Source organism: Sus scrofa, chromosome 4 (assembly GCF_054392235.1).
Source record: "Sus scrofa isolate SSC_HxYL_T2T_F1_AM1 chromosome 4, Sscrofa_HxYL_maternal_Yorkshire_Landrace_v2.0, whole genome shotgun sequence".
In the NCBI taxonomy this organism is placed as follows: domain Eukaryota; kingdom Metazoa; phylum Chordata; class Mammalia; order Artiodactyla; family Suidae; genus Sus; species Sus scrofa.
In genome coordinates this window covers 16275798-16292131 of record NC_139386.1, presented here as the reverse complement: position 1 = coordinate 16292131, position 16334 = coordinate 16275798, and the positions used below count along the sequence as shown (strand labels likewise).

Sequence of the window (16334 nt, the reverse complement as noted above, 5' to 3'; positions counted from 1 at the left end):
TCCTGGGCCGCAAGCGCCCCCCCGGGGCCTCCTCGCTTAGGGCTGAGCACATCCGCAGCGACAGGACCCAAGAGTGAGGGCAGGGCTCCTGGTGGAGGGTGGGATGGCAAGAGTGCGTGCTCCTCCTGGGCACCTGGGCTTCAGCGCTGGTGTTATGAGGGCTCTTCGCGAGAGGCTCACCCAGGGATCACCCCACCACGCGAGAGTGGGCTTATCATCACGCTCCGGCCCTTCAATGCTCCCAGTTGGGTGTTCTGAGCCCAGGACGCCAGGGGCGGCAGGGTGGCGAAGCAGAGAACGCAGATGGCCCCGGAAGCGAGGGCAACACGCTAGTGACCCCAGGGAATGAAAGGGCGGACGCCAGAAATCTCTGGTCCACCCACAAGCAAATAAATCCCTTCTTTCCTAGCAGGAGGAAAGGCCTGGAGGGAACAAAAGTACTGTGCCCCGTGTGAGGATCGAACTCACGACCTTCAGATTATGAGACTGACGCGCTACCTACTGCGCTAACGAGGCACCTACGAGCAACTTCCGGGAGTAGGATAATGAGGCTTCCGAGGCGGCCCGGTGCGCATGCCCAGAAAAAGGCGGATTTTTTTTTTTTTTTTTTTTCCCCTCCACTGTGTAGCTGGCCTCGGACGCTCGGAATTCCGAGATCCAGCGCCTGCCTGAGTCAAACCGCCCACGCCGCTCGGGTCTTCTTCCGCCTGCCTGCCTGCTTATCAACCATCAAACACAGCGGCTTGCTCAACCCCACTGCTCTTGAGTAGCAGAGACGCGAGGCCATGGGATTTTTCCAGCTTCTCTACATTCTTATGTTTGCAGAGTGCTTGCAAAGCGTTTGCACCTTGGCGATCTCTTGAAACATTTCTTGGGTACCTACTGTGGACCCGGCCCTGTGCTGAGTGCTGCGTTCACGGAGACACTCCCAGCTGCTTATAGTTAGTGTGGAGGCGCACAGCATAATGATCTGAAAACACACACACACGCACACATGCACACTATTCCGGACCCACCGCAGACTCCCGATCTAGACCGGAGCCCAGCGCCTTCTGACGCCCCAAGTCTCCTCGGCGGCCGGGAGCTCCACCGCTGAGACCGCGCTTCTTAGCCGAGCCCGAAGCTCCGAAAAACACCTGGAGCCGCAGCCTCAGTATCTTGGAAACCGTCTCCCCTCCCTTATCCCCAGCCCTTTCTTATCAGCTCATTTAAATGTATTCATTGTTAAAGGAAACTTTATGTCGCTATTATGAATGGAAAACAGGTGTTTTTTTCCTCTAAATACACTTTAAAAGGCTAAATATTCTTCCACATACCGTCTGAAATCAACGAGAGGAGGACACACCTAAGATCTGCATATTTCGTTGTGTGTAAATTTTACGTTAAAAAGCGTAAACTAAGACTCAACTCCAGCCAGCGACAGGCAAACGGAAGGGCTTTGGCGGAGTGGACTGACGATCGCAAGCTTGAAGTGTTTCAAAACATAAGACAGTTTGTAGGACCGACGGATCCGAGCGCAGAGAGGTGGAGAGATTCGGGAGACTTGCGAGAGTGCTAATGCGTTCCTGCAGATCTAGGTGGTGGGGATACAGATATTCAATATTCAGTGTACTATTCAACGTTTCTGTTTATCTGAATTTTTTCCATTATAAAGTGTTGGGGAAGGAATTTTGTTTGGTTTTTGGCCGCCTCCTGGTATATGGGGTTCCAGGGCCAGGGATCAGATCGAGCCGGAATTGCGACCTACACCGCAGCTGAGGCAACATTGGATCCTTAACCCACTGCGTGAGGCTGTGGATCGAACCTGAGTCCCAGCGATCCCAAGTGGCCACCGAACTCGTTGCGCCACAGCGGGAACTCCAGGAACTTTTTAATCCCCCAGCATTTGGGGATATAAGGGGGCGACTGGCAACATGAGTGTAGGGAGGTGGAGAAAACATCTTAAGAGCAGGTACCAGAATTCCTGGGAGTGGAAGAGGGAACTTTGGGGAAGGGAGAGCCCTGGAGTGGGAGGTCAGCGCAGCCCATTTGGGGCAGGATGCAAGCCCCCGCTCCAACCCCCGAGGGGACGGGTGGGTTCCTTAGACTGTCCTCTGCTCTCCTTAGGCGGAGCCGCGGACAGGATAGGTTGCCTGGACCCAGACCCCGCAGGCTTGGTGCAATTTAGCCAATCCTGGGGGAGCTCTCCCACCCTCACGGTCCCCTGCAGGGGGAACCCCACCACCTCCCAACCCTGGTTGGAACTGTCCCTCCCACGATCGCCGGCGGAAACCCGACAGAGGGCGTGTGTGCAGTGCTAAGGTCGCTGGGGCCCCAGGATGGCCCTGCGAGTGCAGGAGGACAGAAGCCCGGGCCGAGCTGCCAAAGAGGGACCCCTCCAACCACACACACGCACTAGAATCCAGGGACCCCCGGGAAATGCAGACTGGGGGTGTCAGAGGAGAGTCACACAGCTCTCCAGGCCGGAGGCGCTCAGACTGACCTCTTACTGCGTCAAGGAAGCCCAGCTTCCGCAGAATCTGAGCAGATCCCAAGGCCCCACAGGGCATCTCATGGCTGCGGCGGAGGGACCCTGATTGAGTCCAGAATAAAGAGTGGTCAGTGTGACATGCCCATCAGAGTGGCAGGGATAGAGGCCCCTGCAGACGAGGACCCTCCTGCTTTTCTAGTGACGGGTGACAATGCCACGGGTGGGGCCGGGGGAGGGGCGAGGGCTCCAGGAACGAGCCCTTCCCATCGCCAAGGCTTTGCTGGGGCACTTCTCTCCTCCAGACCCGGCTTTTCTCATCAGGCCCCTACCCGGATCTCCTCCTGGCTCTTCTTCAGCCAGGTCAAAGATCACCTGCTCTGAGAAACCTGATCCCCCCCTTTCCTTCAAGATTTCATCTCCCTATCCCACTTCCCGTGCGCGAAAGGCGCCTCGTTCCCACCCGCTAAACGAACGCTTTCCTAGTGGTGGCTCATCTACTCCCAAAAGCCTGGAGGGGTCGGTATCACTATTGCCCCACGCGTGCAGATGCGCCAACTCAAATTCAGAGGTTAGGCGACCTGCCCCAGTTCGAACCGCTCGCAGTCTAGGGAGGCAGGATTCGGTTCCACCGCAAGTGGGACCACAGCACCAGGCCTCTCACCAGAAGCCCCCCCCCACCACCACCACCACCGCGCCCCCAGCAGCAGTTTCCAGGAGTGTTTCTTCGCGTGCACCGCGGAAACTATTTTGAAGAGCATCCACACACCTCCTCAATGAATGGTGAATTGATATCTAAAAGTTCTCACTGTAATCAGTTAGGAAGGATGTAATTTCCAGTAAATTGTATACGCTGATTTTCTAAAAATAAAACTGCATTACGATTTTTTAAACCGGCATCCAATGAAATCGCAATACCTTATAGACTCCATACAAACCATAGTGTTTTAGTTCGAGCTCCTCTTCAAGTTTACATTTGTCTTCACCCTCATAACCCTTATTTCCATGCTACTCCATCAACAGAATTTTATCTTTATATAATACATAGTTGGAGTTCTCATCGTGACTCAGTGGTTAACGCACCTGATCAGCAACCATGAAGACATGGGTTTGATCCCTGGTCTCGCTCAGCAGGTTAAGGATCCAGCATTGCCATGAGCTGTGGCATGACTCAGACCCCATGTTGCTGTGGCTCTGTCATAGGCAGGTGGCCATAGCTCCAAATCAACCCCTAGCCTGGGGACCTTCATGGGTCCAGGGTGCAGTCCTAAAAAGACCAAAAACAAAACAAAAACAAAAACAAACAAACAAAAAAAAAAACAACCCACAGTTTGGGTTCGAATGTCTGTTACTGACCACCCTAACATGCCTCTCAGCAACTAGAATATATACATAAATTGAAAATCTTTTGCTTCCTGTGACCGTAAGGCTTTGTGTCATATTTTTCTTCTACATTGATATGTCATTATTTTCGTCAGTACATGACTAATCAAAAATCATACATAGGAGTTTCCGTTGTGGCACAGAGGAAACAATTCCAACTAGTATCCATGAGGATTCAGTTTCTATCCCTGGCTTTGCTCAGTGGGTCTGGAATTCCACAACAGATCCAGCATTGCCCTGAGCTGTGGTGTAGGTCTCAGAGGCGGCTGGGATCTGGCGTTGCTGTGGCTGTGGCGTAGGCTGGCAGCTACAACTCCCATTCAACTCCTAGCCTGGGAACCTGCATATGCCACAGGTGGGGCACTAAAAAGCAAAAAACAAAAACAAAAGCAAAAATCATAAATGTACTTATGAATCTGAAAAATGTTTATTAAATGGAAAATCTGAAACAGATATCCATGAAATGGAGGCACCTTTTTAATCCCACTTAATTCATGTCTGTGCAGCTGGTTATTTCCTTTTTGCTAGAATAAAATGGGGTTCGGCATTAATTCTGTTCCTATTTTTCATATTTACAGATGTAAATATTGCAACATTCTGTTCACATGGAGAAATAAAAAAGGATGGAAAGAGTTTTGTGTCAGCACTAAAAATGCAACTCCTTAAACAATTTCAGATTATATTCCAAACTACCTCTCATCCATCTATCGTCTTGGTTATATACATCTTCCTTCGGTTTTGAATTAGAAGCCACAATAATTAGTCATTTGATGGGATATATATATATATATATATATTTCTTTTTAGGGCCAGACTTGCAGTACATGGAAGTTTCCAGGCTAGGGGTCAAATCAGAGCTGCAGTTGCAGGCCCACACCACAGCCACAGTAACACCAGATCCAAGCCACATCTGACACCTACACCACTGCTCACGGCAACACCTGATCCTTAACCCACCGAGTTCCTGGGCCAGGGATCAAACTGGCATCCTCATGGATATTATGATGGGGCTTATATTTGATCTGACAGGCAGCAAAGACTGTTGTTAGCCTATTTTACAGATGAAAAGTGTGTGTGTGTGTGTGTGTGTGTGTGTGTGTGTGTGTGTACACGTGCACCCGAGTGGTGGGAGGCAGGCTCTGGGCTGGCAGAGCAGAATGTCTTACTGGAAACGTGTTGCATATTATTCTTCTCCCATAGCCTGGATAGACCCAGGCAGGGAGACCACCTGGGAAGCCAGAAAACAATCCAGGCCCAGGCAGATGAAAAACATGTACCAGGAGAAGTTGTAGAGACCTTGGGGAGGGAGCCGCACAGTCTACAGGCACAGCCAGGACCTGGGTCTGGTTTACTGCCAAGGAGAGAGGGAGAAGCAAAGTGTCACTCCAAATTCAGAAAAGCCTCCGGAAAAAACTTTCCTTAAAAAATACTCATGCAGGAGTTCCCGTCGTGGCGCAGTGGTTAATGAATCCAACTAGGAAACATGAGGTTGAGGGTTTGATCCCTGGCCTTGCTCAATGGGTTAAGGATCTGGCGTTGCCATGAACTGTGGTGTGGGTCGCAGACGCAGCTCGGATCCCACTGTGCTGTGGCTCTGGTGTAGGCTGGTGGCTACAGCACCGATTAGACCTCTAGCCTGGGAACCTCCATATGCCATGGGAGCAGCTCAAGAAAAGGAAAAAAGACAAAAAAAAAAAATACACATACACCGCATGTTCAATGCAGAACTATGCACAATAGCCAAACATGGAAACAACCCAAATGTCCATCAACAGATGATTGGATTAGGAAGAGGTGGTATATATACACAGTGGAATACTACTCAGCCATAAAAAAGAACACAATAATGCCATTTGCAGCAACATGAATGGAACTAGAGACTCTCATACTGAGTGAGGTAGGTCAGAAAGAGAAAGACAAATACCATATGATATCACTTATAACTGGAATCTAATATACAGAACAAATGAAACTTTCCACAGAAAAGAAAATCATGGACTTGGAGAATAGACTTGCGGTTGCCAGGGGGAGAGGGAGGGAGTGGGAAGGTTGGGGAGCTTGGGGTTAATAGATGCAAACTCTTGCCTTTGGAATGGATTAGCAAAGAGATCCTGCTGTGTAACACTGGGAACTATGTCTTAGTACACCATGCTGTACAGTAGGAAAAAGTTGTATTGAGGAAATAACAATTAAAAAAAGAAAGAAAAAAAATTTTTTAATAAATAGCAAAAAAAACCAAAAAAACAAATTCAGAAAAGCCATGTTCAGGTGCCACCACTGGGCAGGAAAAGAGGGGCCTGTTTTGGGGAAATCCAATAAATTCTGCTTTTGCAAATTTTTATTACCATGTGCTCATTATAAATTATATGCTTATATACTGTATCAGTCGGCTATTACTGTACTAGTGCTGCTTAACAAATCACCCAAAACTTAACGGCTTAAACAATGTGAGTTTTTAAAAAATAACTTTATTGAACTATAATTCACCTACCATACAATTTACATGTTTAAAGCACAGTTCAGTAGTTTTTTGGTATATTATGTTATTATTTTTAAAAATTGTGGTAAGGGATATGCATAGATGCAAAACTGACCATTTAAACCACTTTAAGTGTCCAAATCAGTGGCATAAAGTACATTCACCATGTTGTACCATTATCATAACTATGTGTTTTCAAAACATTTTCATCCCCCACCCCAAGCAGAAATTCTGTACCCAGGAAGTAATAACGCCTCCTCCCCTGGTAGCTTCTGATCTGCTTTCCATCTATGAGTTTGCCTTTTCTATCTATGTGAGATCATCCTTTTGAGTCTGGCTTACCTGACTCAGCATAGTGTTGTCCAGGTAAGCATGTGTTGCTCTCGCTCACAGGTATGTGGTCAGCTGGCCTGGCTCCAGGCTGTGGTTGGGTTCAGCTCTGCTCATCACGTCTTTATGGGCTCCTGGGACCAGCCATTTCTTAAAATGTGCCTTCTTCTCGCCGAGGGTCATAGAAGCTTGAGAGATCAAGCTATGCTAACCAAGGCAGCACATTTAAGGCCTCTGCTCATGATACTTCCGTCCAAATTCCACTGGCCAAACCAAATCACCTGCCCAAGCTCTACCTCCATGGGCCAGGAAAATATACTTGGCCCACAGGGGAGAAGCTGCAAAGCCAGGGCACGTGGGGCGTGGTGAAGAATTGAGAACAATAACCCAATCTGTATACATACAGACTTCTGCGTGTAAATAAATCCTCCGCATCCCACCCTCAGCCCAGTCCTGCTACCTCTGTCCAGAGGGAAGCACGGGTACCAGGGTTCTGTTGTCCTGTGGCTTACTGTTTCCACTTAACAATAAGTTAGGTGCTCTTGCCCTGCCAATACGTATAGGTTTTTTCTGTAATTGCAGTGGGCTGTCTCAGAATTGGAGACAAGGATGCAGACATGCCCAGAGGGGGAAGACCAGAGGAAAACACAGCAAGAAGGCAGCCATCTGCAAGCCAAGGAGAGAGGCCTTGGAAGAAACCAGCCCTGCCAACGCCTTGCTCTCTGCCTTCCCGCCTCCAGAACTGTGAGAGAACCAATATCCATGGTATAAGCCCCTCCAGTCTGTGGTACTTTGTTCGAATAGCCCAAACTGCTCTAGGTCTTCCAATTCTAGAATATCTAATTCTTCCCAATAAGTAACACATACTGTAGTGAACATTCCTGTGCAAGGGAGGTCTGAAGAACCTGTAGGCAGCGGATTCAGGGGGGTTTGCTGTTTCACCCCCCAGGGGGCACATGAGGAACCTTCCATTGACCCGAGGCTCTGGGGTTGGCCTGTGCCGGGGCAGTCACAGTGGCTTAAGAGCTTTTCTTCCCAGCCTGACCTCTCCCTGCACTTCCACCCCACCCACGGGTCACGTCTCCTTCTGCTGGGCAGGGATCATGACCATGGGCGGTGTCCAACCTGACCACAGCCACAGACTTTGCATGGTCCTCTGCGTGACTGGTCCAGTGGGAGGGAAGTTGGGGACAGCAGGTTCCAGAATCCATGCTCACGCTCTCATCTCCTTTCCAGTTCTCTCTGCTTACACATGCAAATAAATAAAAGATTAAAAATATAGAGAGGCTGGAGGAGGGCTTGGTCTTACCTCAGTTATCGTGGAAGGAAAAAGGCCAGGGAGAAGGTACAGCTGAAACTTGGCCTCGGTACAACACTCGCACCAGTTAAGGCTCAGACACAGGGTTTTGGGTGAAGAAAGGACAGCTTTATTGCTCTGCCAGGCAAAGGAGGCCACCGCAGGCTAGTGCCTCAAAACTCTCTCCTATCCTGAGAGGGGACTGCAAGGGGTTTTGTAGGTTTCGCTCAGAAGATGGGGTTATTTGATTAGGTGTCTATATTATGCTTCATCCATTTCAGATGGTGTCAGTCCCTCCAGTGTGGTTTCTGCTTGTCTGCGGGGTTATCATTCCTTGACCTTTTCATTGGAAAGAAGATTGCTTACAGGGAAGGGTGTTAGGGGGTGTTCCGATTACAAAAGAAAACACTAGACCTCTAACTAGAAAGTAACACTTAATAATAAGTTAGTGGGCCAAGGCAGGGTATAACATAATGGAGACTGTTTTAGCCAGTTTTATTTTTTAGCTGTAACAAAATTTCATAATCATTAACCCTTGAGTCAGTTTTTGAGACTGAGGGGAGGCGAAAGGAAAGGCCAGGCTTTTACGTCAAAACACAGAGCCTTAGGGGCTTGTACACGGTTTCAGAGGGACCAGGTTGGGGTGTAGGTTCTCCAGAGGTGCTTTGGGAGGAGGCAGAGGTCCCCAGGCCCGGACTCGGTCATGTGGCAGGGCCTGGCTGCGGGCCCATGTGTCTTAGCTGGTTCTTCTGGCTGTGACAAGCCAGAAGCCAGGGCGCAGCCGGCTGGGCAAGTCCAGGGAGGCTGCGTGTAGGGGGAGGAGGGGGTTTTCCTCAGCACCTCTCAGTCATCTGTCAGGGCAGCACAAGGCCATGGTCCCCCCAGCTCCGTCTCTGACTGGACGAGTGGCCGGCGCCCTGTGAGTCAGCCTGCTGCTGGAAGCTTCTGAGAGTCATTGCTCTGAGCTGAGCTGACAGAGCACTAGAAGGAGGAAGGCCTCGCCCTTGCCACCCGGATGCTCCTGAGGGGCTTGGCTCTCCTCCACACTGTGGTCAGAGGCAGCCGCGCAAAATGCTAAGTTGGCCTGTCTCCATCCTGCTTAACAGCTTCTGTAGCTCCCACATCCATGAAATAAAGGCCGAAGTCCTCCTGTGCGCCATCCCTGACCCCAGGCCTGACCCCCAGCTCAGGACGTCTCACCATCACCCCCAGCACACACCCATGCTCTGAGGCACCCCTCCCTCTCACCTCCTCCAGCGAATTCCTCCGTGACCTCAGAGAGGCCTCCTGACCCCGGGCAGGGTCAGCCTCCCCGCTCTGTATTCTTGTGGCTCTTGCTCCCCTGACCTTAACACGTAGCCCGATCCAATGTCACGACTTCTCATTTGCCATCTTTCCCACTAGACTGTAGGTAGAGTGGCAGCAGGGTCATGCTTAGCCCAGGGTGGGCCCTTGAGCATTTGATGCTGATAGAAGAGGCCTCTTGGAGTTCCCGTCATGGCGCAGTGGTTAACGAATCCGACTAGGAACCATGAGGTTGCGGGTTCAATCCCTGGCCTCGCTCAGTGGGTTAAGGATCTGGTGTTGCTGTGACCTGTGGTGTAGGTTGCAGACGCGGCTCGGATCCTGCATTGCTGTGGCTCTGGTGTAGACTGGTGGCTACAGCTCCGATTTGACCCCTAGCCTGGGAACCTCCATATGCCGTGGGAGTGGCCCAAGAAAATGGCAAAAAGACCAAAAAAAAAAAAAAAGAGGCTTCTCACGTTCTGCTGCATTTGCTTGTCTTTCCTGGGGTCAGATGCTGCAGGGGGTTCATTTCTACCTCTCCAAATTTTAGTCTGAACAAGACCTAGTTCTTAGTTCCAAAGATGTGCAGGCTCTGATCTCAGTAACCAAGCAGGCCTTTCCATGTACTGGTCAGAAACACATTCAGGTCCGTCTCCCATGCCCCACACACGGGGTGGGGAGGCCAGTGAGGTTGACAGCACTCACCTCTCAGGGCCCTCCCCCTCCGCCGCCTCTGACAGGTGACACAGATGGTGGTAGGTGTGGTCCCAGCAGCCCTGAGGCCCCAAGGAGCTGGACCTGTCCCTTCCAGGTTCAGACCTGGAAGAGGGCAGTGGTTTTGCCCACAGTTCCAACAGGTGTAATGCCATTGGCAGAGCCCATGGTGTATGTCCTGGCACCCCAAGCCGTGCTGGGAGCAGAGCTATAGGGCCACCTTCATCTCAGAGCTAATAGGTGTCACGGGTCCCCCCTGAAGTAGCAGGCAGCCAGGGGCTGGGCAGCTTACGTCTTAATCCTTTCAAATCATATCACTAAGATCTATTCCTGCACCTGGATTTCAAACAGAGTGTTTGTGCCTGAAATTGCACAACTATATTACAGCAAAGTTGTATCATTTGGTTCATAGTTTAAAGCTTAGAGACAATTTAGGTGACAGTCTAATGGCCAAAGGGAGAAAGTCTGATTTAAAAGAGGCATTTCCTGGGAGGTTGGGGCTTCTTCCAGCACCTGGCACATATATGCATAGGGGGCACTTGGTTTAGAGTTTGAGGAATGAATGAATGATGTAATGTTTGACATAGAGACCCTGAGTCTGTGGGTCTTACTCTTTCCAGAAATCTGTCCGCAACTGTCCCACACAGACACACACTCACCACGGAGGAAGTCTTTGTTCGCTGAGGGGAAGCAGGGAGTTGACCACAGCAAGCTGATGCATCCTTCAGTCTTTATAAGTCACTAGAGCCCAAGAGGGGTGCAAGTAGGAATCTTCTAGAACATTGTTTTTCTCTGTAAAAAAGAGGCAATAGGCAAGTATTGGAGGGGGCAGGTGTACCTGTAGAGGGAATACAACCCACTTGGTCCACTGGAGTGGCTGAGGGCTGAGGCTGGTGTTTCTGCTCTCCCTTGGGGTAGGGGTTCCTGGAAGGTGACCAAATATTTCACCCAATGGGTATTTACCAAGTGCTGCCATGGGATAGCCACTGGGATCAAAGTGAACGGGCAGGGAGTTCCCGTCGTGGCTCAGTGGTTAACAAATCCAACTAGGAACCATGAGGTTGCGGGTTCAATCTCTGGCCTTGCTCAATGGGTTAAGGATCCAGCATTGCCGTGAGCTGTGGTGTAGGTTGCAGACGGGGCTTGGATCCTGCGTTGCTGTGGCTCTGGCCTAGGCTGGCGGCTAGAGCTCTGATTAGACCCCTAGCCTGGGAACCTCCATATGCCATGGGAGTGGCTCAAGAAAAGGCAAAAAGACAAAAACAACAACAACAACAACAAAGTGAACGGGCAGAATTGGGTCCTCCTCTTTAAGAGACACTAAGTAGGTAAACAAATATAGAAAGAAGTCAATTCCATGTTATGGTCAGTGCCAGGAAGGAGGCAATACGAGTTAAGCTGAGACCCAAAGGTTGAGTTCTTTGAGTTCCCATCATGGCTCAGTGGTTAATGAATCCAACTAGGAATCATGGGGTTGTGGATTCGGTCCCTGGCCTTGCTCAGTGGGTTGGGAATCTGGCATTGCCATGAACTGTGGTATAGGTCTCAGACTCAGCTCAGATCCTGTGTTGTTGTGGCTGTGGTGTAGGCCGGCAGCTACAGCTCCGACTGGACCCCTAGCCTGGGAACCTCCATATGCCTCAGGTGGGGCCCTAGAAAAGACAGACAAAGGTTGAGTCCTTCATTGAAGACAACAGAATCCTCTCTAGCTGTTTAAGCAAAAGGGCATTTGTTGCAGAGTCTTAGTTTACTACAGAACTTCCAGGAGGCTTAGGGAACACACTTGGAGCCACAGAAAACAGCCCAGCCAGGAAGATGCCCAGCCCCCCATGGACTGTGCCAGTGGAAGCCTTCCTGCTGCCACCACTCTCCATGCCCAACACCTTGGACTAGCAGCAGCATTCCTGTCTGCTTACGATGCTGCTGCCAGGAGTTCCTGTTGTGGCTCGGCAGTGAATGAACCCGACTAGGATCCATGAGGATGCAGGTTCGATCCCCGGCCTTGCTCAGTGGGTTAAGGATCCAGCATTGTTGTGAGCTGTGGTGCAGGTTGCAGCTGCGGCTCGGATCTGGCATTGCTGTGGCTGTGGTATAGGCTGGCAGCTGCAGCTCCAGTTCGACCCCCAGCCTGGGAACTTCCATACGCCGTGAATATCGCCCTAAAAAGGCAAAAACCAAACAAAAACAAAAACAAAACCTGCTGTTGCCGAAGAAGCTTCCAGGTCCTGTGAGGGTGCTCCTGCTGTCAAAGCCTGGGTCCCACGCATAACTCTGGCTTTTGGGAGGCATGGGAAAGGGCGTTTTGAACTTCTTAAATAGGGGAAAGCACAAAAGAGAGAGGTTGTAGTGGGTTCTGCAGGATCTAATCTACGCTCTTGACACAAGACACAATAAAATGCTAACAATTCCCATGACTAGCGGAGTGGGTATGGAAGATTGATTTTTTCTTTTAATGCATTTTATTTATTTTTGCTTGTTTTTTCCAGTAGATTAGGATGAACACGTCGTACGCATAAAACAAAGGGCAAAAGCCAATAGAGTTATTTTCAGAAGAAAGGAGACAGAGGAAGAGTTTCCCAGCCCAGCTTGGAGGAAAGGTCCTGATTCCACCCACCAGCCTGATGGCTCCCTCGGGCAGGTTCTGACCATGTGGCAACCTGCAGCATTGCCACTTTCTGAAAAGAACAAAATACACGCCCACGAACAAAATACACATGCATGTGCAAACAAAATACAGATCATATAATTTCAGTGATTCTATATACAAGTTAAGAGCTCTTGGGAGTTCCCACTGTGATGCCGTACTTTAAGGATCTGGCCTTGTTATAGCTGTGGCCCAGCTGCTGCTTGGATTCAACTCCTGGCCTGGGAGCTTCCATATGCTGTAGGAGTGGCTGAAAGGGGTGGGGTGGGGGGGGAAGTTCTCGTATTTGCATTTAAAATGGCATTGCACAATATAAAAATGAATAGTAAAGTTCATGCTAATTATTTTATTTTTCATTTTTGACCACTCCCGTGGCATGCAAAAGTTTGCAGGCCAGAAATCGAACCCATGCCACAGCATGGATCCGAGGCACATCAGTGACCAGATCCTTAGCCCACTGTGCCACAAGAGAACTCCCATGGTAATAATTTTAAATTTTAATTTTTCTTAAAACATTAAATAGCCAATAATAAATACCACGAGAAAATGAAAGACTACAGAAGAAAGGAAAATCTATTTTAATACCATTAATGATACTTTTTCCTTTTGCTTTAAACAAGGGGCCTCCTTGTTTTCATTTTGCATTGGGTCTCATGAACTATGTAGCTGTCACCAGCAGTGGATATTATCATTTTGTAAAGTCTATGCACCAACGAAGATGTGGAGCTAGCAGAAGTCTCCTGCATGAGTCGTGGGCACGTAAAATGGTACAGGATCTTAGAAAACAGTTTGACAGTTTCTTATAAGTTACCTATACACCTACCATAGACCCAGCAATCCCCCAGCTATACTCCCAGGTATTCATCTAAGTGAAATAAAGACTTATGTTCATACGAAAAACTCTATAGAGTATTTACAGCAGCTTTATTCATAAAAGCCCCAAACTGGAAGTAACTAAATGTTTTTCAACAAAGAAAGGGATAAACAAAGTATGTTATATCCATGCAAGAAAACACTACTCAGCCAAAAAAAAGGACTTAAGCAGGGGCGCAATATGAAGGTATCCCAAGTATATTTTGCTAAGAGAAAGAAGCCAGACTCAAAAGGCTCACACTATATGATCCCATTTATAGGACATTCTGGAATAGGCAAAACTTTTGGGAACGATAACTGATCAGCAGTTCCCAGGGGTTGGGGGTGGGGGAAGTAGTTAACTACAGAAGGAAATGGGGACTTTTTGGCAGTGATGGAGATATCTTACATCCTACATCTTGATTGTGCTGGTGGTTATGTTATGGAACCAAATTTGGGTCCCCTCATCCATGTGCCGTGAAGCCAATCTACTGACACCAGGGTGTGGGGAAGGAAAGTACAGAACGCCCAGCCAGGAGTCCAGGCAGCTAGTGCCTTTAAGACCCAAGCTCCCCAGTGGCTTCCAGGTAAAGGTTTTAAAGACAGGGGGAGGGAGGTGGGTGGCAGGGTGGGTGATCCGCTCAGACCTTCTTCTGATTGGTTGGTGGTGAGGTCATCAGGAGTCAACATCAACCTTCTGGTTCCAACTGGTCTGGGGGCTACATGCTTGTGGGCAGCAAACAGTTAACTTCTTCTACCTAATGGGGGTTTCAGTCACTGCAAAGTAGATCAAAGGATATGGCTCAGAATATGACCTATAGCCCTTGAGGACGAGGTAGAGGTCCTTGACTTTGTTAAATGGCTAAACTATTATTTTTGTCTTGACTGTTTTGCTTTGCTTTTGCATTTTCTCACTTCTTTGATAAAATTCATTCTTTGGAACTTGGGGAAGACCTACGAGGCTAAAGTTTTTCTACAAACAAGAGGCAGGTGGAGGACACAGGGGTCTGTCCCAGGAAGACCCCATAGGGTCCTATGCAGTTACAGTTATACAACTGTATACATTCCTCTAGACTCAAATCTACACAGTAACCAGGGCAAATTTTAACTGTATCTAAGTTCTACCTTAATTTTGTAAAAAGCTTCTGCAGATTTACTAGCCAAAAAAAATGTGAGCTCCTGAGGTTTTCATGTACGACAGAAATCTTGAACTATGGACCAGGAACTCAAAAGCAGGAAACTTGAGGGAGCAAAGGGATTTTGCAGTCATTGGCCCCTGGGAATGAAGCTTTAATGGGGCCAAGGAATGGACCTGCTGGGTGGTTGCTCCCATGAAAAGCAGTTGTAGGACTGGGTGGCGGATGGGGCATAGGGTACCTGGCTGGACCCCCTGTCCAGTTTCCCCTCTCACTCTATATATATATCTTCGCCTGCCAGCAAGAGCAGCAGCAGCGTGAGCTCCTTGCCTGCCTGCACGGAGCTGATTATATGCAGAATGGATTGATTGGTGTTGACAGGGAGCTATTTACCCGTCTAATTAATTATGCCAACTAATTTTCAACTTAATTGCACGTCTTGGGTCACTGGGTAATGAGACTATACAATCTTCATGTTGCTGCAGGCCTTGATGGGGATGCGGCAGGGAGAGGGTGGCAGCTGCTCCTTGAGGTCAAAGAGGCACGCAGGTTCCTGGGCCCACATCCCTGCTCTCAGGCCAGCCACCCCGCAGACACACTCTGGAATCCTAGCTGGGTACCTTCTGCCTGTGTCAGCTGGCCTCTGCCCCAGGAACTCTGAGCTATTTATTCACCTAACAAATACTGATTGCCTACTACGTGCCAGCCCCAAAGTGGGATAGGCGCTGGGGGTGCCAAGAAGCTAAATCATGCCTTGCCTGTCCCCCCACCCCCCACCATAAATTGCTGACAATCTAAAGCAGGAGGTTTTTCCCTTAAACTAGCAATTGCAGAGCCTGGGTGCAGAGAAGAACTGTGGAGACGAACCCAATCCGGGCTCTGCTTTGGGCCCTTAAGGGATTGACTTAACCTCCCCGTGTCTCAGTTTTATAAAACATTCCAGCACTATGACCGGATGCAGTGTATCATACAAAACCAACAATATTCTAGGAGTTCCCTTCATGGCTCAGTGGTTAACGAATCCGATTAGCCTCCATGAGGACGCAGGTTCGATCCCTGGCCTCACTCAGTGAGTTAAGGATCCGGCGTTGCTCTGAGCTGTGGTGTTGGTCGCAGATGAGGCCCGGATCCTTGGTGTGGCTGGCAGCTGCAGCTCCAATTCAACCCCTAGCCTGGGAACCTCCTCATGCCAAGAACGTGGCCCTAAAAAGCAAAAAAAAAAAAAAAAAAAAAAAAATTCTAGAAAATGTGTTGGTGCTGTCTCAGGCTGAAGGGCGGAGCAGAAACTGGGCAAGATGGGGTCACTTATGACACAGGCCTCCTCCCTGAGATCTCACAGCCTTTGAGGTTCACCCCATAAAAGAGGGAGAAGGCGCTGTGGTTACCAGGGCGGCTCTGGGACTAGACCACCCATCTGTGGCTCCTGGCACTGCTGCTTCCCGGCCAGGTGACCTTGGTAGTCAGGTCACCTCTATGCTTTAATTTCCTTTATCCACGAGACAAATGGTCATCACCCTTCCTCAGAGGGCTGCTCGGAGGAGTGAAGGAGTTAACACATGCAGAGCATGTAAAGCAGCAGTTGGCAGTTAAGCCATGTTCCCAAAGTGGGAGCTGTGATTATATGGACAGAAACGTGAAGTTCGGGGAGGTCCTCTAAGGTGCCTACCCAAGGTCACCTGTTATCATAGGCACAGTCTGAACCCAGTTGTGCCTGATGCCAAAGGGAGCTTTTGGCCATTGCATCA

The 16334-nt window shown here is 49.3% G+C and overlaps 1 protein-coding gene and 1 non-coding gene across 4 annotated transcripts in view; both read right to left on the bottom strand.

The window, feature by feature from the left end:
• Nucleotides 1-443: 443 nt before the first annotated feature.
• TRNAM-CAU (transfer RNA methionine (anticodon CAU)) lies at nucleotides 444-516 on the bottom strand. Its single transcript has one exon. It is a non-coding gene; the product is annotated as a tRNA-Met (tRNA).
• Nucleotides 517-6298: 5782 nt separating this feature from the next.
• Nucleotides 6299-16334, bottom strand: part of C4H8orf76 (chromosome 4 C8orf76 homolog) — a 60640-nt gene continuing 50604 nt past the window's right edge. The window contains exons 8-9 of one of the 3 annotated variants that reach the window (XR_014843394.1): nucleotides 10617-10749; nucleotides 6299-7904 (exon numbers count right to left, since the gene is read on the bottom strand). Coding sequence is in view for 1 of the 3 variants with exons in the window: in XM_085021732.1 (XP_084877858.1) it covers nucleotides 14228-14230 (3 nt within the window). In the remaining 2 variants the exon portion in view is untranslated. Of the gene's footprint in view, nucleotides 7905-8434; nucleotides 10750-12154; nucleotides 12268-12397; nucleotides 14231-16334 lie in introns of those variants that run through there. The other 2 variants (XR_014843393.1, XM_085021732.1) reach the window with 2 other exon arrangements.